A 24,657-nucleotide genomic window follows, 5' to 3' on the forward strand; every position below is an offset into this window, starting at 1 on the left:
GAGGCAGGCAGAGAGAGAGGAGGAAGCAGGCTCCCCGCTGAGCAGAAAGCCCAACACGGGGCTCAATCCCAGGACACTGGGATCACGACCTGAGCCGAAGGCAGCGGCTTTAACCCACTGAGCCACCCAGGTGCCCCTCAACAACCATTTCTTAAGAGCTGACTTTGACCAGGCATGATGCTAGGTGCTGGAGATAAAAAAGTTAAAATTAGACAAGGTCTTGTTCTCTCCCCACCCGGACAGCTTACCGTCCAGCCAAGAGGACATCCAGCAGCTGTATGAGAATATAGTACGGATGGGCTAGGGGAATGTGCAGAGAAGCTGAAAGAAGGGACACTGAAACCAAGACTTGACGGTCTAACAGGATCTAAGGAGGAGACGGCGGGAGTGAGTGCGGGCAAAGATAAAGAACAATCCAGAACAGACGTGCTGCCTTTAGGAACTACTGAAGCACTGGAGAGAAAGTTACTGGCAGTGGGAAGGGAGTGGCAAGAAAAGAAATTAGCCAGCTGGGTAAGGGCCAGGGTGAGATGGGGCGACTGCAGGCTAAGTTTACCGGTTATCCTGAAAGTGTCACCACAGAGAGAAGTGAAGTGGGAGCACGATCCTGTAAGCATCTGAGAAAGAAGACTGGCTACAAAGTGAAGGATGGACGGGAGCCGGGGAAGAATGGAAGCAGGCACCCTGTACGGGACGAGTGTGTTAATCCAGGCGAAACCGAGATGGAAGGAAGAGATTCCTGGGGGTGAAATCCACAAAATGCTGTGGCTTAAAGTCCAGGGGGAGGGGAGTGTCTGGCACGACTCCCAGTTTTTCTCGCTCGGCGCCATCCATTGCAGCAGGAACCACAGCAAGAGGAGCTGGGCTGTGCCAGAGATCAAGAATTTCTAGAGGAAGGGATGGATCTTAGGTTCTACACAATGATATTGGGGGTAGGGGGAGAGTGATGTGATGAATGCAAGTCCTTCCCCTTATTAGTGGAGAGATCTGACTTTAAGGAAACAAAGGTACCCTGAAAACCATTCTCAGGCTCGAAGGAGCAGGCAAACAAAGCATGGCGGTGGCAGAATTGCTCACAGAACACACAACGTTTTGTGTTGTGACACTACTCAATCCCCACACTCGATACGTGCGCTGCCACTCTGTCCTACCTGGCTTTGTCATCCCTGTCCAAACAAGCCCCAAACGCCAAGGCATGATCTCACACTAATGGCTTGGGGAGGCAGAGGGAGCAGAGAGAGCTGGTTCAAAACTGTGTCGAGGATCCTGGTCACGACCCACGGCCACCAACACCAAAGTCGAGGTGAACAATTACCTCTAGAGCTTTCTTCTCAGAACCCCTGGGATGGCCTTTGCTTCTCCAGAGTTGTCTGCCTCCTGCCCACTGAAGCCCGTGCAAGATAAACAAAGATTTTCGTTTCCAGGTCTTAAGAGGAAACTTACTCAAATCTTCCTATATAACTTTCTTAAAAAGTGGGTCACGATTCCTCTCGAAAAGGCGGGGCCTCCGGGGCCGCTGCCAGATTCGCAACGGGCGTCCAGCCCTTGCTGATTCGGAAGCAGGAGCAACAGTCAGGGAGAGCAGCGGAAGACGGACTGCAGAGCTTGTTAAATCTGGAGGGAACAGTCATTCAAGGTTCTCTTCGGGTGTGGCTGTCTGTCGTCCAGAATGCTGGCCGTATATCCGTTGTCAATTTCTTATTAGACAGGATGTAAGGTTTCATTAAATGCCTGGACAAGGTATAAAAACTGAATAACTGTTCCACGAGAAGTCACCCGCGCAAAGAGCCCCAAGCAGGGGCGGGGACACCGTACCGTTGCCATTACGCAGAGGAAAGGGTCGCCATGATGGTAAACGACCGTTCCAAATGGAAATGGAAACTTAACCCTCTCTGACCCCGGGGGTACAGGTCACAAGGCAGCAGAGACCCACGGAAAAGTGGCCGGAGCGCAGAATCGATCTCTCTTCACTCTTGCTTTCGCCCTCCATTTGTCTCAATTTCCTCCTCTTCCACGTTTTTCCCACCCACCCTCAAGACCAGGACACCCAATTTTCTCAAAGCCCAAGTAGAGTCTCAATCTCATTTTCTCAATGTCATCCAATGTCACGCTACAGAGAATGAGGCAGAGAACGAGATTCAAGGTCAACGAAACTTGAAGCCAAGAGGGAAAATAGTTCGCCGCGGAAGACGTGAAGAGTAGTCAAGCCTTAAGTGCCTCATTATCATTTGCATGTTTTAATATGTATTGCTTTACCTCATTTCCGAATTTGTTGCAGCTGGAAAGAAACCAGGCTATGTGCAAATAAGCTTCTTTCTGCCAAATAGAAAATAAGAAGCCAAATCATCCTATCTTATTTCTTTGCGGGGTACCGCTGCTAACTCCGGGCAGAGACTGCTCAGAAGCAGCCACACTTCGCACAGCGTTTTCAAACCTGTGCACCAAGCTCATCCCAGACACATGATCACCTCGAGCCTCCCGCCCACACAGCATTCCTGTTCCTAGTTTATCCAGGAGCCAACTGGCGCTCAAGGACAGATTACAGGACAAAGGAGTCCGCGGCACTGATACAGAGTCTCCTCTACCCTGTCCTGGGACTTTCCACTCCTGCTGCTGAGCTGACCTCACCGCAGAGGGACAGAAGGGGTCATTGTTAAACATTTCACAGCTCTTTGTAGGTAAACTCTATCGCAACTAAATACATACAGAAAATTAAAACTAAATATGTATATAAACACTTGTTAAATCTTCCACAGCTCCCAAAGGTGTTTTTAAGCACTGACTATCCCAGGTTGAATAAGAGCTAATTATTTCTAACTGCTACTTTGTGTAGAAATAGAAGGGTTAATCCTGCTGGTTGAACTCATCCATCAGTCGATTCCGTGACAGGACGTGGGCCAATCAACCCACTGAAGGATTAAACGATTCCCTAATCTAACACAAAGCCCCCCCCCCCCCCCCCCGCGGACTCTGCCACAGTCAGACACAAATCAAAGGTTACTTGGCTCCCCAGGGAGGATTAGGAGGACAAAAGTCCCTGGAAAAATCTCTGAACAAGAGGCAGCCTCCCAACTAATCGGGGACAGCCGGTTTGGGACCGGGAAGGACCGTATTAATTCAGCACAGTTTCCCGGCGCCCAGCAGAGTGCCGGGACACAGCAGGCATTAGGTGTTTCCTGACTAAATGAATGAACTTGTACAGCGTGTTTCCATGTTCATCTTCTCGGATATTTTTAACAGCCCTCGTTTTGAAATTCATATGTTGCTCTCAACCATTCTTAATGACTTCGTGTGTGTGTGTCTCGTGAAGCAATCAAATGAACTAGGTTAATATGTTTATCTGCTCGCCACCAATTCCCTCATCTCGGGCCCGACGTACCCACCTTGTCACAGAAGCAGGCAGGGGAACATGCTTGCCTCAGGACAACACTGCCTCACCCCTCCAGCTATAGCACCCAGTCCCAGGAGCTGGGACCTGCCCCTCAGGCACACCCTGAAAGTTTTCATACTGGAGCCATGGAGCAAAGTCCCCTTTCTTTCTCAAGTCACAGGTCTTATGAGTATAAGAGTCTTGAATTGCCATGTAGGATAAGGTGATGTGATCGTTTTTAAAACATTCCTCTGTCAAAAAGTGGCCTATTTCTTCTCCGCTTGAAGATGGCTAACTTCGGTGACTTGCTTCAAATGCAGCACATGGTGGAATGGCACTACACAGTTCTTCAGATGAAGTCATAAAGGACAGGAGATTGTCCTCTGCCTCTCTCCCTCTCTCTCCCCCTCCCCGCCCCCAGCACAGTCACCATCATGCTGTAAGGAAGCCAGAAGGCCACAAAGGGGCGTGCCCGCCACATTCCCGGCCGACGGGCAGTATCAACTGCCCGACACAGAGCAGTCCCCAGATGACCGCAGCCCCCCTCGTTCCGGGAGCGGCCCCAGTTACAGCCCAATGGAGCGAAGAACAGCTGTCTCTGCTGAGATACCCCCAAACTCTAGATTTTGGGGGCACAATAGATGTTGTCATTTTGATAAGCCCATAAGATTGGAGGTCATTTGGGGTGACTGGGTGGCTCAGAGGGTTAAGCACCTGCCTTTGACTCAGGTCATGAACTCAGGGTCCTGCGATGGTCCATCAGCAGGGAGCCTGTTTCTCCTTCTCCCGCTCCCCCTGCTTGCACATGCATCCTCTCTCTCCCTCTCTCTCAATCTCTGTGTGTATGTGTGTGTGTGTGTGTGAAATAAATAAATAAATCTTTAAAAAAAAAAGATTCTAAGATGTGGGGGCCATTTGTGACACAGCAATAGATAGCAGGAACCAATCTGGGTGCCGTCGTGTGGTTCTCCCATAACAAAGCCCAAAACATGGGGCCACAGACTTGGGACTGGGCAGTCCACGGAAGCTGGAAGGGGCCTAAAGACACGGGAGAAGCACGACTGCTGACGACTTCCAGGAGAAAGAGGGAAATGTCGTCCACAGCTGGAACAAAGGAGGAAAGTTTGAACACTCTCCCCCAAGGTGACATGGCAGATCCAGAGGGTACCTACCCAGCTGGGTGGCCTGGCTAAGGAGAGTCATTCCCAGGCAGAAGGCTGAAGGAACCACCTGGCTCCTCCTTACTAGCCACAGTGCAAAGTAAGAAGAGAGAAAGAAGCTAAGGAAATGACTTTCTATAGAGAATCCAGGACTCGGATTGAAATTAACCTGGGCTTGAATTTAAATCTGAAATCAAGCTGGTCTTGAAATGAACACTGTTCCTTACCTCCAGCCTCTTCGGATGACTACCGGTGCTAACTTCAGATGACTTTGGCTTCCCAGCAAAGATCCAAGACTGAGTGCTACCTGGAAAATGTGGTGGACGATGAGGCCAAGGCCATAGACCGTAAAACCCTTCCTCAGACCTCAGGAAGGTCACAGACCCTTTCAAACAGTCAAAAACAGCCCTGTGAAGAATTTTTGGAGCATTGTTCCCACCCTACCCGCTGCGAGCCGAACAGAGTGCCTGGAAAAGAGGCACAGCTTTTGTCTGATGCTGTAGATTATAAACCAATTTGTGCGAAACCCGAAACATTTTGGAAAGAATTATGTCAAGTTGGAAAGAACGCGGACAGTAGAAGATGAAAAAAGACGTTTAGACTCCCCAAACTTGTAGGGGCAGAACGCAGGTTGAGAAACTACTTGGCTCCAATTCAGGCTGCTGCTTACGGACAGAAGATGACGTAAGACTGCAGAGCCAGGAGCCCACAGGTCAGAGCTGAGGGCCCTGAAAAATCACTCGCAGGCAGGAGGGATAAACCCTAACGGAGGAACCGATGACAGGGGCCCAGCTGCGTTATCAGAACTGTCCGGACCCGTGGCTGCAGTGTGCCTCCCACTTCCCCAATTTCTGAACAAGAATCTACAGCAGAGATCCTATAGCTGTCCCACCATCGCATGTCGGGACAGTGGGGCTCGACAAGCTCTATCTTCAGTGCACAAGTACTCCAATCCATCATCGAAAGACACTACCCACCAGGCTGTGCTCAGAGAATCCCACCCGAGAAGCCCCACCTGCAGCAGCACCTGAGTTAGACCTAGAACTCCAGGACCGCAAGCTTGAACGTGGCGCCATAGCGTGTGATGCTGTTGAGGGGTCTGAGAGCGGATGCAAAAAAGAATTTTGGAAGTGGCAAGAATGTAAAAACACACAAGAAAAAGGGGCAGTCCATGGTGGATTCAAAAGATGACGACAAATTCTTTATCCACTCTTCCCCTCAACAGAGGGACGATTACCCTGCCCTCAAGTATGGGTCCCATCACCCATAGGGATTTACATCTAAAGAGAAAATGTGGCAGTGGTAGCACTGCCTGACCTCCAGCGTCAGCCCGCGATAAGGAATCATTCTATCCAGCTTTCCCAGGATGTCCTCACCATACTCTGAGGAAGCCAAGCAGCCACGGGTTATAGGTGTCCCAGCCCGGCCCCAGCCATGTACCCCAGACAGTCAGCGTCAATCAGCAACCACAACAAGTGACCCAAAGTGCAGGTGATTCCAAGCCCCAGCCTTCCAGCTGCCCTGGTCGACGCCGGCCGTGCAGATGAACAGCACCCACTCGGCCCTCCCCAAAATGCGGACCCACAAACAAACAAAATACTGTCATCATTTTTCTTGAGCAGCGTTGTCAAGTGTAATTCACCTTCCATACAACTCACCCATTTAAAGCACACAATTCGATGGGTTTGGGTACATTGTATTAAATTTTTTTTAATTGTAGTAAAATATGTATAATGCATAATTGTATGCATTGTATGACAATGTATAATTGTCATTTTAACCATTTTTGAGTCTATAACTCAGTGGCATTAAGTACATTCACAATGTTGTGCAACCGTCACCATTTACCGTTTCTAAAGCTTTTTATCACGTCCAACAGAAACTGTGCAACCATTAAACAGTAACTTCGCAGTCCCTTCCCCTCAGTCCCTATTAAACTCTCATCTACTTTGTTTCTGAATTTGCCTATTGTAGGCATTTCATATAAGTAGAATCATACAGTATCTGTCCTTTTGTGTCTGGGTTATTTCACTGAACATCATGTTTTTAAGATTCATCTATGCTGGGGCACCTGGGTGGCTCAGTGGGTTAAAGCCTCTGCCTTCGGCTCAGGTCATGATCCCAGGATCCTGGGATCGAGCCCCGCATCCGGTTCTTTACTCAGTGGGGAACCTGCTTCCTCCTCTCTCTCTGCCTGCCTCTCTGCCTACTTGTGATCTCCGTCTGTCAAATAAATAAATAAAATCTTTTTTAAAAAAAAAGATCCATCTACGCTGTAGCATGTACCAGGACTTTATTCCTTCTCGTGGCTGAAGAATATTCTATTATATGTATATTCATAATTTGTTTATCCACTCATCTACTGATGGACATTTGGGTGTGTTGCTATCATGAGTGATGCTGTGTGAACATTAGCGTACAATTATCTGTGTCAATCCCTGCTTTCAATTCCTTTTGGGAACATACTTAGGAGTAGGATTTCTTGGTCATGAGATAATTCCATGTTTTAGTTTCTAAAGGAACTACCACACCGTTTTCCATAGCACTGCACCATTTTACATTCCTACATCGATGTATGAACGCTCCAGTTTCTCCACATCCTCACCAACACTTGCCATTGTGTTTTTTTGGACAGTAGCCATCCTAGTGGATGTGGTTTGGCTTCGTATCTACAACTCAGCCTTGTTGAGGATGTTGGCATCTATATTTATAAGTGATATTGATCTGCAATTTTCCTTCTTATGATGTCTTCATCTGGCTTTGGTATCAGGATAATGCTAGCCTCACAGAGGAGTTAGAGAAGAATTAGTGTTAAATTCCCTGAAATCGTTGGCAGAATTAACTAGGAAAGCCATCTGGTCCTGGACCTTTCTCTGTTGGGAGGTTTTTGATTACTAATTCCATCTCTTGACTCGTTCTTGAGTCAGTGTGGGTAATTTGTGCTTTTTTAAGAATTGGACCATTTGACACAGGCTATCCAATTTGTTGGCATACAGATGTTCATAGCATTCCTCTCATATTCATTTTTATTTCATATGTTTGGTAGAAACGTTCTCATTTTCATTTATAATTTTAGTTATTTCCATCTTCTTTTTTTCTTCCAAATTTTGTTGATATTTTCAAAGAACTGAATTTTGGTTTTATTGATTCTATTGGTTTTCTATTTTATTTATCTCTGCTCTAATTTTTATTTCCTCCTGCTAGCTTTGGATTTAGTTTTCTCTTTGTTTCTGCCTCATCAGAGTGTAAAGTTACTGATTTTTAGATCTTTCTTCTTTTTTAAAAATAGGACTTACAGGGTTATCTGGCTGGCTCAGTTGGTTTAGCATCCAACTCTTGATTTCGGCTCAGGTCACAATCTCAAGATCGTGAGATCAAGATTCTCTCTCTCCCTCTCCCTCTGCCCCTCATCCCACTCTCTCCCTCTCTAAAAAAATTAAAATAAAATAAAACAAAATAAAATAGGTATTTACAGCTATAAAATTTTCCTCTGAGCTCTGCCTTAGTTGCATCCCAGAAGTTCTGAGATGTTGGGTTTTCCTTTTCATTCATTTCTAAATGTTTTCTCATTTCTTTTGAGATGTCTTTTTTACCTATTAATTCTCTAAGAGTCTGCTTCCTAGTTTCTACATATTTTGTACATTTTCCAATTGTCCTTAAGTTTTCATTTCTAGCTTCATTGCATTGTGGTTGGAGATGATTCTCTGTATAATTACAATCTTTTAAATTTATTGAGATTTCTTTTGCAGCCTAACACGTGGTCTATCTTGGAGAATGTTCCATGTACGCTTGATAAAAATGTATTCTGCTGTTGGGTGGGGTTGTTCTATGTCTGTAGGTCTAGTAGGTTTATAGTGTTAGTCAAGCCTCTACATCCTTCTTGATTGTCTGTCTAGATGTTCTTGCATTATTAAAAGTGGTATATTAAAGGCTCCAACTATAATGGAGAATGATTTCTCCCTTCTATTCTGTCATTTGTTTCATATGTTTTTTCATTCTGTAATTTGTTTCATATATTTTGAGGCTCTGTTGTTTGGGGCATATATGTTTAAAATTATTGCATTTCCTGATGAATTGATGCTTTTATCAATCTATAATGCCTCTTTTGTCTTATAACAATTTTTTACTTGAAGTCTACTTTCTCTAACAGCATAAATACCCCAGATTTCTTTTGGTTACTATTTGCATGAAATATCTTTTTCCATCCTTTCACCTCAATCTATTTGTGTCTTTCTGTCTGAAATGAGTCTCTTGCAGATAATATACAGTTAGATCATTTTTTAAATCCATCCTGCCAGTTTCTACTTTTTGATTACAAGGTTTAATCCATTTAGATTTAAAGTAATTACTGATAAAGACTTAGTTCTGCTATTTTGTTATTCATTTTCTGTATGTCTTTTTTTTTAAGATTTTATTTATTTATTTGATGGAGAGATCAAGAGTAGAGAGGCAGGCGGGGGGGGGGGGGGGCAGGCTCCCTGCTGAGCAGAGAGCCCGATTCAGGGCTCAATCCCAGGACCCCGAGATTATGACCTGAGCCAAAGGCAGAGGCTTAACCCACTAAGCCACCCAGGTGTCCTGTATGTCCTTTTTTTTTGGGGGGGGGGGGTACATCATTGCCTCCATGATTACCTTCTTTTGTGTTTAATCAATTTTTCTTGTACTGAACTGTATTCCTTTCATGTATATTTTGACATTTCCTTTGTGGTTGCCATGGGGACTACATCTGCCATTCTAAAGTTATGACAATCCAATCTGAATCAATACCAATTTAACTTCAATAGAATATTTTAAAAACCCTGCTCCTATACAGTTCCTTTGTTTTTGCCGTCACAAATTAAATCTTTTTACCCTGTGCACTCAAGGAACATAGGTTCATAATTTATAAATTATAAGTCTTATGCATTTCTCTTTTCAATCATTTAGAAAATAAAAGGTACAATTATAAACCAAAAATAGAATAATGCTGGCCTTTATATTTGCTCATCTATTTACCATTACTGAATTATTTCTTCATATGGCTTCAAGTTATTCTCTAATGTCCTTTAATTTCAACCTGAAGGACACCCATTAACATTTCTTATAGAGCAGGTCTAATGGTAATGAACCCCTCTATCTTTTGTTATCTGGAAATTTCTTACTATTTCCCTCATTTTTTGAAAGGCAGTTTTGCTGGGTATAGAATTCCTGATCGATATTTTTTTTTCTTTCCACACTTTAAATATACCTGCCTTCTGCCTTCTGGTCTCCATGGTTTTTGATGAGAAAATAGCTGTTAATCGTACTGAGAATCCCTTGTATGAATGTAATGAGTTGCTTCTTTCTTGCTGCTTTCAAGAGTCTCTGTCTTCGATTTTTGACAATTTGATTGTGTTTCCTTGTGGGTCCCTTTGAGTTTACCTTACTCGCAGTTCATTGAGCTCTTGAATGTCTTTCACCAAATTTAGGACTCATTCATTCTTCAAATGTTCTCCTGCTGTTCTCTCTCTTCTCCTTTTGGAACTCCCGTAGGTATACGATGGTCTGCTGGATAATGTCCCACTGGCCTCTGAGGCTATCTTCAATTTTCTTCATTCTTTTTTCTTTCTTCTCGTCAGACTAAATTATTTCAATCATCATATCTTAAGTTTGCTGATTGTTTTTCTGCCTGCTCAGATCTACTGTTGAGCCTTTCTAGTGAATGTTTTATTTTAGTTATAATTTTCAGCTCCAGAATTTGATTACTTGTTATAATTTCTATTTCTTTAATGATACTTTCATTGTGTGCATACATTGCTTTTCTGATTTCCTTTAGTTCTACATCCCTGTTTTCTTTAACTATTTGGACATCATTAAGACAGTTGTTCTAAAGTCTTTAATAAATCTCATGTCTGGGTTTCTTCAGGGATGGTTTCTGTCCATTTGTTTTTCCTCATTCAGTGGGTCACGTGTTTCTGTTTCTCTGTATGCCTTGTGATACTTTGTTGAAAACTGGACACTTAAATATGATAATGTGGTGACTCGGGAAATCAGATTCTCTAAATCCCCTGGTTTGCTGGCTTTTCTGTTGTTTTGTTGTTGTTTTCATCATTGTTGAATGCTGTAGTGGTCCATCTGTTTGGTACTTTTCCAAAGTATTTTTGCAAAGACTGTATTCCTTGAGGAGTATGGTCACTGGAGTCTCTGTTCTTTTAACTTATGTTCACCCAGTCTTTAGACATAGATCTCCTCTGATGCTGGGAGAAAAGGAAAAAAGAGAAAAGAAAACACGGGCAGGGGGTGGGTAGCAAAAAGGAGGAAAGACACAGAGAGACACAAAAAACAAATTCCTCTCCCAGCTTCTGCAGTGCTGGGGCATTCCTTCAGCTTCCTCAGGATTAGCCTGAGCTGAAAGTCTTCTCTGTTCTCTTCTGAGTATGTATCTTGTCCTGAACAAATGGTTTCTAAATTTCTCTTTATACACAAGTGCTTTTGAATTTCCCACAGATCTCCCCCAGCTATTGCTCCTGGGCATTAGACAGCCTGTTGTATCTCTCAACCAGCAACGTCTGTCCCAGGTGTTTGCATTTGTTAGTTTACCCTGTCATGGTTTCAAGCAATGCCTGCCATTTTTCCAGCCTCTGTCCTGAGTTAGACAAAAGAAAGACAAGCACCTGCTGTCAGTCCTTTAGGTAACCCCAGACAAGTTAGAATAGACTCACATAATCATTTTCAAGTACAGTCTGCTCTGTTCCCCCCTGGAATCAGGGCCAGGAGTCCCACACCAGGAATGTGAGCTGTCATCTCCAAGGTCACTGCTATACTGGGAAAGAGTAGGACAAGGGCAAGTAAAAATGCCACTATTTTCAAGTTGCCTTTTTCTTGGCTCAATGTTTGCTTGGTTGCTCTGAACTTTAGACTAGTTTCCAGAGTTCTGAAAATGTTGGTTCTGACAGTTTCTACTTCTCTTTTGGTGTTTCTGTGGGGCAATGAGTGCATGGAGTTGCTTACTCTACTACTTTACTGAAGTCACTCCCTGACATTGTTCTAACTACTAAGGTTTATGATTGTTTGTTACACAGTGTATTAGTTTTCTATGGCTACTGTAGCAAATAACCATGAACTTTGTAGCTTAAAACAACAGAAATTCATTCTGTCACAGTTTTGGAGGCCGTAAATCTGAAATCAGTTTTAAGAGGCTGAAATCAAATTGTTTTCAGAGGTGTACTCCCTCCAGAGGCTCTCAGGAAGAAACCATTCCTTGCCTCTTCCAATTTCAGTTGGCTGCCAGCATTCCATGTCTCGTGGCCAGGTTTCTTTGTGGACAAGGAAAGGAATAGTCAGCCCACTCATGTCACAAAAGTCTGCTTTTTTTTTTTACCTTTTCTACCAAATGTCTGCATGTGACAACAGAGTAGTGAAGCCACATTATTCAAACTTTTACAGAAACACCTGGATGTCTTTAGTATTTAGCTCTGCCCTGAGTCCATTAGGCTCTTGTTATGGGCTGAATTGTGTCCCCTCAAAATTCCCACATTGAAGTCCTAACCCCCAGTACCTCATAAAGTTACTATACTTGGAGATAGAGTCTTTAAAGGGTTATTAAATTAACATGAAGTCATTGGGGTGGGCCCTAAGCCAAAATGACTTGTGTCCTTCTAAGAAGAGGGGATTAGGACACAGACATACAGAGAGATGACCATTTGAGGATACAGAGAGAAGATGGCTATCTACAAGGCAACGAGAGAGGCCTCAGAAGGAGCCAACCCTAGGGGTGCCTGGGTGGCTCAGTGGGTTAAGCCTCTGCCTTTGGCTCAGGTCATGATCTCAGGGTCCTGGGATGGAGCCCCGCATCGGGCTCTCTGCTCAGCAGGGAGCCCGCTTCCCCCTCTCTCTCTGCCTGCCTCTCTGCCCGCTTGTGATCTCTCTCTGTCAAATAAAATCTTAAAAAAAAAAAAAAAAAAAAGAAGGAGCCAATCCTGCCGACACCTTGATCTTGGACTGCCAGCTTCCCAGAACTATGAGGAAATAAATTTTTATTTTCCAAGCCACCAGTCTGCCATACTTTGTTATAATAGCCTGAGTGACTAACACCCTGCATCTCCCGTTACGGGGAAATCAACCATCTGTACCAAAAACAGAGACACTTGGGACCTGAAATGACTGTGGTGGGAAGATTCAGTCACGTTTAGGCTTTTGTCCCTGATCACAGACACACCCCTTCCACTGTCCAGTTCTGTTATCCATTTCTCTGTCTGTAGAACGAGGGGAAGCAATCCTCAAAAATGTTTGATAAATGAAATGAAATTGTTGACACTTCTGAAGTTCCTACGTGCCTTCACAGAAAAGGTGATCACTCTATCCCATCGAGCCAGCCCCAGACAATCTCAGTCACTGCTTTGTCCTGTCTGGCTACCTGAAGAGCAGCTGAGTTCCTCGGGCCCAGAAGGAACATCCCCCCAGGTGAACTTGCTCTCCTGGGATCCCAGCCGGCCTCTCAGCCATTTGAGGAGGGTGTCAGGAGCACAGAAAACCTGTGGGAGCTGCTTCAATACCAGTCTTTTAAGCGGGACTCCTGCCCAACTTCCTGCTCCATCCACCAGACCCTACAGCTTGAGAAACTCTGCCACCAGTAGAGTCTCCTAGAAAGAGAGTAAGATGCTGCGTCCACTATTTGCACAACCACCTGCTAACACACATTAAAAATGTGCTACAGCTCAACCAGCAGGAAAGTATGTCCAAGCTCCAGCTAAGTACCTAATGAGGGGAAGGGGGTAGAGAAAAAAAGATTTTTTTGTTTGTCCCGGTGTTTTGAGTTGGGCAGTATGTCTAGGCTTGGCCATCAGATTTCATCGTGAATGATGTGCTACATTATTGTACACACATGGAGTGTGGCAATTACACTCCATGTAATCCCTGCAGGACAGACCGACTTCTTCGGAGCCAGGAAAGGCAAGGCAGAGCCCCATCGATGTGGGGAACGCACTGTGATGCGGCCAGCGATAGAGGACACCCAGTCCCCTGTGCTTCCACCTCCAAAGTTCTGAAAGGTCTAATACATCCCATACCTTGACACCACGAGGGAGGAGTGTGTCGAGCGTACACCCAGCTGGAACACCACGGAGAAAAGACGTCACACTGAAATCACATTCTGGGCTACCAATGAAAGGGAAGTTTGTCGTATGCAAATCAGCCAGCGGAGTCTGTGCATAAAGCTCACATCTGAAGTAGGTGTCACAGGATGTAGTACACGCATGAAAAATGCCAACACACGAACCGCAAATAGGAACAACGACCTGAAAGCCAGCACTGGCTGAGCTCTTGGACCCTCACTTACAGAATCAAACTCTCCTGTAAACAGGAAAAGAAGCTAAGACAATGCAGCTGAGTGATGTAAATGGTGTTGGTCCACGTTCTCTTCCTACGGTGTTTGTTTTCATGGATAGCTCACGCCTCGATTTTTAAGTTTTTACTTAAAATAAGAGGAAGCAGACACACAAGCTTTTGCTCTTGTGAGAAAAACATTGAAGGTTAACACTGAGATACTCCAAGTGCGAATTTCCTAATAGCCTACAGCTTTAGATAAAATCATGGAAAGTCTTCCTGGTGCATCCCAGTGTGGAGCCCTCCTCAGTCCCTTCCCTAGGTGTCCTGTAAAGAAGAATTTCCAGAGTCCAGACACTCCCTAGCTAGGTTTGGTGCCTACAACTCCAAAGCTCAGTTTTCCACATTGGGATATAAAATGTTTGTAGACCCAGCGAGAATGGGAGGCAAAGCAGAGGGGCAGCCAGAGCACACAGCTGGTACCCTCCAACCAGCTTCTGTGGCCTCACCAGAGAAACTGGGGCAGTACCAGCTCCTCCCACAGTGATCCTGGGATGTGATCCGGATGTGTGGGCAAGTGCCCAGCAGGGAGCAGATGTGCAACAGCACAACATTAACATACACACCACACACAAACCTCCCCTAGACAAAGAACGCATGCCAAATGCCACATACTTCCCTTGGTTGCGTTGCCTTAGCTTTTTCCCCCCAGTACTAATTGCAAGCACCCCTTGGAGCAGGGAGGGAGACCCCGGTAGACAGCAGGACGCAGTGATGATGTTTCCAAACCCTGCGGTGCAGGGAGAAAAGGAAGTGTATGAGCGGGAGGACTGCAGACAGAAACTGCACCACCATTCATATTTGTGCTCAGTGTGGCTCTTTTTTTTTTAGATTTTATTTATTTATTTGTCAGAGAAAGGGAGAGACTGAGAGAGAGAGCACAAGCAGGGGGAGCAGCAGGCAGAGAGAAAAGCAGACTCCCTGCTGAGGAAGGAGCCTGATGCGGGACTCAATCCCCAGGAACCTGGGATCATGACCTGAGCCGAGGGCAGATGCTTCATGGACTGAGCCACTCAGGAGTCCCAGTGTAGCTGTTTTCTCCATAAATATCTCAAGGACCCGTCATGTGTCTCTGAGCAGACGCCAACTGTTGCCTACGCTTTCCGTAGGAACACAGAACAGTGCAGGCTGCCGAGACTGGCATGTCTGCTCTGTGGACCCCAAATGGCACCTGGCTCCCATTTTTTTTTTTTTTAAGATTTTATTCATTCATTTGACAGAGAGAACGAGAGAGCTCCAGCAGAGGGAGCAAGACAGGGAGAGGGAGAAGCAGGCTCCCCGGTGAGCAGAGAGCCCATTGTGGGACTTGATCCCAAGACCCTGAGAACACGACCTGAGCCAAAGGCAGATGCCCAACCATCTGAGCCACCCAGGTGCCCTCGGCTCCCATTCTGCAAGGGCTCTGTCACATCCACGGCTATGAGAAGAGGAAGCAAAAGCAAAACTTCTGGCTCTAACCCTGTGACTCCAGGAAGCCACTCAGACACCAAACCCTAAAGGAGATAGAAACTGGGGTCCCCTCAGAAAGACAGGGCTGTCAGCTTGGATGACTTGCACGCTATCACCAAAGAGTAACTGTGGACAGACCAATCTCACTAAAGAAAGAAAAATGAAGATTATGGCAATTTAGGCAAGAGCTAGTCAGTCTCTAGACTGCTTTTATGCTTAGCCTCTGCCATCATCATTCCTCCTTCCAATGTCCCACGTCGTACTCGCGTTTTGTCATAATGGATATTGGTTAAGACAAAGGATAAAGGAACCAATGCAGGGCTGGCCACTGTTCGCACCAAGAAAGAAATCCTCAACCAGCAGGGGAAAGCCAGCTGTGCTGCGTATCGCAGTGATGTGAGTCATTGAAATGGTGAATTCCTGAAACTGTTCTCCTTCTTCCCCATAACGTCCTCCATTTGCTTCAGAAGTGAGCTGTGGCCATGGTCATAGGTGGGGGGTGACGTTCTAGGCCACATGCCAGTGCAGGAACGAGGGAACAGCAACCACATTGGACATCATTGCCCACGCTGTACTTCTCTCCCTCCCGTCACAGACCCTGACCCCCCATCTTCCATTTCTGGACAGCAGCTTCTCCTGCTGCAGGACTTTGAGATCCCACCCTTGCCCCTCGGCTGACCACAGACACGGGACAAGTACTAACGGAATGAAACCAGCATTTTGAGCCTCCACAGAAAAACTCTAAGCCAGCACCAAATGGTATTACTCTTTTCCTGCCAGGCTCTCCCAGCTCTGTGCGAGAATATAAGGAATTATTAACTTTACTTCCCAGGCGAGGGAGAGATGTAATTAGAGCCCTGAGGTTTCCCCACAAGGCATTAGCAAGTAAATTTGCCAGCACGTTGATGAGATAAAACCTGGAACTTTCTATTCTGTGCCAATTGCTCCTTTGTCGGGAACACAAAGTCGTTTTTATGCGTGAAACTAGAAAGAAAGGGAGAAAAGTAACAAAACCAAGGGAGAGCCCTCCAGATTCTTGTGGCAAAGCTCGTGGGCTCCAGCAGCTGCCTTCCGCTAGACAGAGCCCCACAGCGGCTGCGAGCACCAACGCAGAAGTGAGTCCACCCAGAGACCGTGAGGGCTGGGCATAGAGAAAAGTCCCCGTCCTTGAAGTAGTCACTAGTAACCCTGGGTAAACCAAGGGACAAAGGAAATGGTACCCAAATCCTGTTTTGACAAACCGCATTACAACGAACACTCCACCTCGACATGGACCAAGCCTCCCTAATGACGTGGCCATCGATTCACAAAAATTCAGGGATCAGCCGCAGTGGGCCAGTCCCCGCACTGGGCCCTGCAGGGATCCATTTCAGACAACGGCCAACTTCGCATCCTGTGTCGAGACGAGCACGCAATGGGACGGTGGCTTTCACACCTCTCCGCGTTCTCTTAGGTGCCCTTCTAGATGCATCTCCTCGCCCTCAGAGGCCCAGGTCTGTTACCCCCTCCTCCAGGGGGCTTCCGTCCTACCCACCCCACCTCCCACAGAAGCAGCTCCTCCAGGGGCACCAGGGTGGCTCAGTCAGAGAAGCATCTGCCTTCACCTCAGCTCATGATCCTAGGGTTCTGGGATTGATGGAGCCCCACTGAGCAGGGAGCCTGTTTCTCCCTCTCCTTCTACCCCTCCTCCCTGCTTGTGCCCACTCTCTCAAATAAATAAATAAAAACTTTTTAAAAAAAGTTCCTCTTATGAAACTTTCTTCTTTATATTCTAAGGGACGTGATATGTAACTTTACTACCATTATTCTATACTGCGTGACTGCCCCTCCCTGGTCAGAAACTGAGAAGAAAATCTTAAGGACAGTGCTCGGTGTGTCTTTTAAAATGGCCTTGTGTCAGGGCACCTGGGTGGCTCAGTCAGTGAAGCATCAGACTTCACTGCTTTTGGCTCAGGTCATGATCTCAGGGTCAGGAGATCGAGCCCCCACATCAGTCTCCATGCTCAGCCTGCTTCAGATTCTCTCTCTCCATCTCCCTCTGACCTTCCTTTCATTCATGCTAAATAAATAAATGTGTGTGTGTGTGTGTGTGTGTGTGTATACACACACATAAATAAATGAAATCTTAAAAAAAAAAAAAAAAGTAAATAAAATGGCCTGTGTCTGCCTTGTATCCCCCCAGCTCTCCAAGGGCCGTTCTCCAGACAGCTGCAGGAGCGTCCTTCGGGATCTTATTGGAAAAGGAGAGTCTCGCCCCAGTCCAGACCTACGTGGTCAGAATATGCACTCACCACATTAGCGGTAGGTACCACTCAGCAGCAAGCACCTTCTTGTCCATCACAAAATGCTGACTGTCTGCCTGCCTCCTACGGGCCAGGCCCTCCGCACATTTCACCAGAACCTTTACCTCTCAACATCCTGAACCGGGTTTATAGGTTTGGGAGTTTAAACAGACTCTGTGTTAAGTGCCTCCCAGGATGCTTGTCCCCTCCACAGGCTCCGGGTGGTCAGGAGGGGCAGAGCCCTGGATGGGCTCCTCACCTCCATTTGCCCCCCCGCCCCCCTGAGCCAGGACTCAGCTGGCCAGGTCCTCTGGGGAGTAAAGCCCTGCGTCAGTATTTTCTCACAGCCCAGCACATCTCCCGACCTCTGGGAGCTTGTGAAACATACTGCACGGCCTGCCCCCGAGCTTCTCAACCAGGAGACATTCTCATGCCTGACACAGAAACAAGAGAAAGGAACTCAGACAGAAACACTAAATAAAGGTGTCTTTCTTCCTTTGGCTTCCCTGACGGGGAGTATCTTATCCAACCTTGTTCTCTTGTGTGTCTCAGAGATATCTGGAGAAAAGACTAAAGAAGTGAGGCCTTTGTTCAATGAAGCCCACTGAGAAAACCAAGTCCAGAAAGTTCCCCAGGCCTGGATCAAAAAAAGAGGGCCTGATTTTCCACCTGTGTCTTCAGCTCGCATGTGTTAAAGGACCAAGCCAGAAAAAATTAATCTGGCCAGCGACGGGGAACCTCAGACCTAGGCTCAGTCGTCCTTCCCGGACAAAAGTCGGCATTGCTAACTTGCTCTCTGCCTACAGCTGTGCCCCTTCACGGAGCAACCCCTTGCCTCAGACTCACCTCCTCTCTCACATGCCTCAGCCACCACCCAGTGCATAGAAAGAGTGGGAGAGCTGAGAGTTCCACCTCCGTTCTCAAACTCCTCCCTTTCCTCCCACCTGGTCATGCTCTAACCCCCACATCACCTCAGTGGTCAGGGAAATCACAACACTACACAGCACCAGCTCCGGGCGTTTCTAGAAGAGGATTTGCAACCTCCTTCTGGAAATCACTCACCCCACTCCTGTAGTGCCCAGTGCCAACAGCCTGAGTGAGTATTCACTGGGAATAAGAAAATACGGGTGAGTAAGGTTGAAGACGCGAGCCTCAAGGCTAATCAGCTTCCAGAAGAATCCTTAAGTCTACATCCCATTTCCAGACCCATTCTGAGTGTGCTAAACCTCGTTATCACCAGGACTATCTATCAAGTTCATTCGTGTCTGGGGGAAGCTGGAAGTTATTTTAAGCCCTTTCTCTTCCCCACATCTAGTAGAAATGGGTGTGACATGTGCCAATCAGCATCTGAAGTCCAGAAGACGCCTCCCAGGCCAACCGTACCTGCAAGCCTTCCTTTGACCCCGTCTGCCTTGTGAGCACTCAGCTGCCGTGTCGGTCCTTGTCTGCCACCCTGCCCAGCACATAGTAGGCAGACAACAAATAATTTTCGATGAATGAATAAATGATAGATATATCACACGTTAGGCAGGAAGTTGGTATATTAATGCAGCTTTCATTGTGCAAAATCTTGGAGTATTTCTGGGTAATCAACAAATGCATAACCCAAACGATTAATGTTCATAAAGTGCTTTGAAATCCACAAAATAATGGAGCCGTAAAACAGTTCATTGTTACCGAGTGGAGGTGACCAGAGGAACAAAGCACACAACTCATTTGGGGTGTAGAAAATAGACATGAATGAGGGTAAAACAGAAATGGAACATTGCAGGGAAAAGAGGAAATAATCAGTAAGCAAAATAAAACTCACCCTTATCATAATCATCATCCTCAACTGCCTTTTCTTGAAGTTTCTGAAGCTTTATTCTTAGGGATTTTACCTATGTCGGTTTGAAGGGGAAGAAAATGAAAGCCAAATTAGGATAGCATTCAAGCAAACTTATTTTTTTAAAGCTAAAAACATTTAGAAATAATTTCGAAACTGAAGTTCTTCATTCTCCTTTAAAAAAAGAACCACAAATGTACATTTTTCCAATGCCAGATGCATTAGTTTCTCAAAAAAAAGTTATATAAAGAGAAAGTGTAATTTGAGCATAAAATCCACAAAAAGAGCTAGAAAGTTATTTTAAACAAAAACATCACATTGTACCCTTATCTGCATGAAAAAAAATGCATAATAAAAGGAACGCAAACTTCCTAACCTGACCAAATGGTCTCCGTTCCCAAAATCACATTAAATTATGAAGAAAAACACACTAAGACTGGAAGAGAAGCCGAGAGAAGAGCGTGAACTTAAACGCGGCAGGATGTCAGCCAGCTGGGCGAGATTGACAAGAAGGACCTCACAAAACCCTTCTAGAAAAGGGCATCACCCTATTTAACCCACATATGGACATAACGATCTCACTGTTTGTCGAAGAGTTGCCAGTACTCATTTTTAATTATTTTCCTTCTCGACAGGAGGCCCGAGATTTTCTGAAGATAGATTCTTGGCCTATCCATGAATGGATGTAGGCTTTATCTCGGGAACACACCTTCCTCCCATCTTTTGCCTGACACACCCACATCCTTCAACACCCAGCTCAGGGGCCATCCCCTCCAGTCTGTGTGAAATATCCTTCCTCTGTACTGCCGTGTGACCTGTGCATGTTGCTATTCACGTGACCCATTTAACAAATATTTACTGAGCGTCTCCTCGGTGTCAGGCACTGTCTGAGGTGTTGAGGATACAGCACAAAATTCTTAGCTCTCTCTCTCGATGACATTCTTGAGTAGGAAGACAAAAAATTAATATAATAAGTACATTTTATGGAACCTTAGAAAGTGACCAGTTTTGTTTTGTTTTTTATGATTTTCCTGATTTATCTATTTGACAGAGAGAGACACAGCGAGAGAGGGAACACAAGCTGAGGGGGTGAGGAGAGGGAGAAGCAGGCTTCCTGCAGAGCAGGGAGCCCGACGCAGGGTCCAGTCCCAGGACCCCCGGATCATGACCCGAGCCAAAGGCAGACGCTTAATGACTGAGCCACCCAAGCAACCTGAAAGTGATAAGAAGAAAAACCACAGAACCCAGTAAGGGGCATCGGGAGTGCTGGTAGGAGGTAGGGCTGTGGTTTTAAATAAAATCTCACTGACATCTGAGGAAAGATTTGAGGGGGAAACACTGAGGCTCCTGGAGAAAACATTTCAACAAGAGAAGAGTCAGTGCAGAACCTCGGGCAGAGGCGTTGCTGGTGTTGTCAAGTAAAAGCAGGAGGCCACAGGGTCTGGGGAGGTTTGATTAAGGGGGGATTGTAGATGATGAGGTCAGAGAGGTGATGAGGAATGCATCATGGAAACACATGAAGAGGACTGAAAAGTTCTCGTTACTCTGTGGGTGATAGTGGGCAGTCAGAGGATTTTGAGCACAAGAGTTCATGATCTGATTGAGGTCCGAGCAGCTCCATTCTGACCACTGTGGACAAGGGCAGAAGTCAGATGGCAGGGGAGGCCATGGAAATCACCCAGGATGGAGGTGACCATAGCATAGCCTGGATGATCCTGGGCACAGTGAAGATGGTGAGAAGGCAATCTGATCCTGGGCACATTCTGAAAACGGCGTTGAAGATAGAACCAACAGGATCTGCTCATAGATTGCAGGTGGGGGGTGAGAAAGTCATCATGATGCTGGGGTTTGGGATTGAGCTGATGGAAAAACAGAATTGCAAGAAATTGTAGTACTTGCAATGCCATGTTACAGCTATTGTTTCATTTTGCTATTTTTTGTGCACTCCATTCACACTTGAGTATCTTGAGGGCAAGAACTCTATTCTACTCGTGTAGAAAATGGCAGGGCACACCCTTACTTGGCTCCCCACTGCTCTGAGCACACAGAAGGATGACACTTCCCTCCCCACCTTGCTGTGGGTCATGGGGTTAGGGTGCAAGAGTTAGCGGTCACTTCTGCACTGAGCATTTCATTGCTCTTGTAGGATCCCTTACTGTTTTCCTCCTTGTCCCCTTGACTGAGGGGCCGTTTGCTCTGGTGCTGTAGGCAGGGCTCCTGAGTGACCCTGTGGAGCAGATACCCCAACCACCTCCATGGGACTCGAAGCATTCAGCAAGAAACAAGACCTTGCGGGCGCCTGGGTGGCTCAGTCAGTTAAGCGGCTGCCTTCAGCTCAGGTCACGACCCCAGGGGCCTGGAATGGAGTCCCGCATTGGGCTCCCTGCTCAGTGGGGAGGCTGCTGCTCCCCCTGTTTGTGCTCTCTCTCTCTATCAAACAAATAATATCTTAGGGGAAAAGAAAGAAAGAAAGAAAGAAAGAAAGAAAGAAAGAAAACGAAACACAACTTTGTCCTTTAAAGGCTGTGATGTCACTGTCTGTTACCTCTTCTTTTTTTTTATTTTTTAATCTTTTTTTTAAGATTTTATTTATTTATTTGAGAGAGAGACAGAGTGAGAGAGAGCACGAGAGGGGAGAAGGTCAGAGGGAGAAGCAGACTCCCCATGGAGCTGGGAGCCCAATGCGGGACTTGATCCGGGGACTCCAGGATCATGACCCGAGCAGAAGACAGTCGCTTAACCAACTGAGCCATCAGGCCCCCTGTCTGTTACCTCTTCTAATACAGTCTCCGAAGCCAGGCACAAGCAGTGCATACATACTTTCTGAAAGAATGAATGTTTACACTAGCCCCTTTATCCTTGAGGTTTCTCCATATTACAGGTGCACACTGTACCAGGAACCTAGCTATACATATTAGGGACAGAAGAAAGTCTGTATGGGAGGGTCCTTGCTATTACCATCATCACACCGGAGCTTACTAGAGCTGAAGCAGAAGACCTACAGGAAAGAAGGTCACAGAAAACTTCATGTAGAGCCAACAGCCACCCCACCTTCTCCCCCTCATTCAATGATCCCTCTAGGTCACTGAAGTGATACCCCAGATGTTTGAATGTCCATCTGTGCTGGAAGCAGAGCCACTGATGGTCATGACCTATCCAGTGACACAACCGTTTGAGGCAGGCAATTTCCCTCCTTCCTCTGCGGGTTCCACAAGCTGAAGTGGGGCTCACTTGCAAGGTTCTCCCCGCTTCCCTCCTCTGCGTACCCAGTTAGCATTTCCTTCCATCACGACTGTCTCAATCCCATGCAGTCCCTGGCAATGTCCCTGGGTGGCTATTTCTAAAGAGCATAAAATACCCTTTCCACTGATTCTCATTCATGGCAGTTGTATTCTAGAAAGTCACTGGAAATGCTCAGTTAGCAAACACTAAACCATTGCTTCCAGGGGAAACAAATGTTTCCTATCTCTCATTCAGAGATGGGTATGTGATTCTGTGATTCTTTCCCACCAATAAAATTTATGGTGTTTCTTCCTAATTTCTCATTCCTATCGAAACAAAATCTGCCTTCCTATAAATCCTATGCCCCGGACAGAGTCCCTCCCATCTCTCCTACATCACTGAATAAAGCTGATTCTTCTTCTACACAACAGACATTCAAATCATCAAAAATAGCATCGTGTTTTCTGCTGTCCCGGTGTTAGTTTACCACAAAGATACTTAAACTACAGATAAATGGTGTCCAGATCCTATCACTTGAGACAGGATATGAGTTTAACTTGAACCCCAGGGAGAAGAGTGAATTTGGTGATTTTGGCCCAAATTCACTTATTCTGAGCTCGTTCTCCGATGATGATAATGACCCACATTGCAGGCACTTGCTCAGTGCCAGACCCTGTCTGAAGCTCCTGGCAAGAGGTGAGACATTTCATGCTCATGAGACTCTAATGAGACTCTAATGAGGTGGGTACCGTGGTTTATCTCCATCTTCTAACAACAGCATCTTGAGGCACAAAATGATTAAGCAAATCACCTAAGGTCACTCAGCCGGGAGAGGAAAATGCCAGGCTAGCACCAGGGAGTCCCACAAACCTGCCAGACTGCAGGGCATCGTGGGATCACAGGCACACGCACACACACCCCAGCAGGTGCCCACAGGCAGCAGAGTTGATCACCTCCAGAATGCCCAGGGTGAACCCACAGCCACTTCACCCTTCTTCCGCAAGGAACACTGCTCTGGTGGGCTCTGACCAATCAGTTCTTTTAAAAGCTGCATCTGGGTGATAAAGGTGAAAGGAAGAGATATCTAGGGTTGGTTATATTTTTTAAAACTAAAGATCCGGAAACCCAAAAGGTAAGGCAGGGTGGCTTTCTCCAGCCAGAGCCCCTGGAATGCTGAACTTCAGGCCCTGTGATGACCTGGTGGCTGGGGGAGCTGGCAAGGTGAGCCCGAGGCGTGACTGGATCCCAAGAGACACAACTGGTTGGGGGTTCACAGACTCCAGTTTGTTAAAAACAAGATTCTCAGGAGGCTATGAGTTCCCTGCAGGTAGGAGGAGGTAGAAGAAAGGAAACCCAGGGAACAGAATCATGGGGACTGCAGACGGATCACTGCCAAGGTAGTTCCTGTCTGTTTGGCTGTTTGGGAGGGAGAGCCACTGCTCATTAGAACGGCGTTCTACTTTTGCTTCACATACGTCAAAACTTGAATTTTTGAGATGCAGAAATACAGATCTGTGGTCAAGATTCTTTTAAAAGAGATCTTGGAAATGAAGTGCTGAATACTTGTATTTACAGTTGGAAAAGGATGACACAACACTCTACTTAGTGCCTGGGACCTTGCGACTCACAATAAGAAATATGTATTTGGTCTTTGTTCATTTCTGACACAAAGAGCCTAAAACCCTAGAAATTTCCTGTGAAGAGGGCAAGAAAGGTGTCTTTTGTTATGTTAATAAGGTGACTCTTGGAAGACACCTAAGGATGAGGGCCGGTTGCCAGGGGAACCGACCACGTGATTAGAGGACAAGAAATTTACAACCCCATCCCCCGACCTCCAGGGAGGATACAGGGGCTGGAGGTTGAATCAATCCCAAATGACCAATGATTTAATCAGCCTTGCCTATGTAATAAAACCTCCATAAAAACCCGAGGGACCAGGTTGGTACACATCTTGCCCCATGCATCTCTTCCATTGGCTGTTCCTCAGTTATATCCTTTTGTAATAAA

General features: G+C 46.1%; 1 protein-coding gene across 1 annotated transcript in view; it reads right to left on the minus strand.

Annotated features, from left to right (window-relative positions):
* The window catches only part of DISC1 (DISC1 scaffold protein), a 300,758-nt gene that overhangs the window by 271,963 nt on the left and 4,138 nt on the right, over positions 1-24,657 (minus strand). The window contains exon 3 of the mRNA XM_032841136.1: positions 19,414-19,483. Coding sequence (XP_032697027.1) covers positions 19,414-19,483 — 70 coding nt within the window. The remainder of the gene's footprint in view (positions 1-19,413; positions 19,484-24,657) is intronic.

The sequence above is a fragment of the Lontra canadensis genome, unplaced genomic scaffold (genome assembly GCF_010015895.1).
Source record: "Lontra canadensis isolate GAN:19392208 unplaced genomic scaffold, GSC_riverotter_1.0 scaffold120, whole genome shotgun sequence".
Classification (NCBI taxonomy): domain Eukaryota; kingdom Metazoa; phylum Chordata; class Mammalia; order Carnivora; family Mustelidae; genus Lontra; species Lontra canadensis.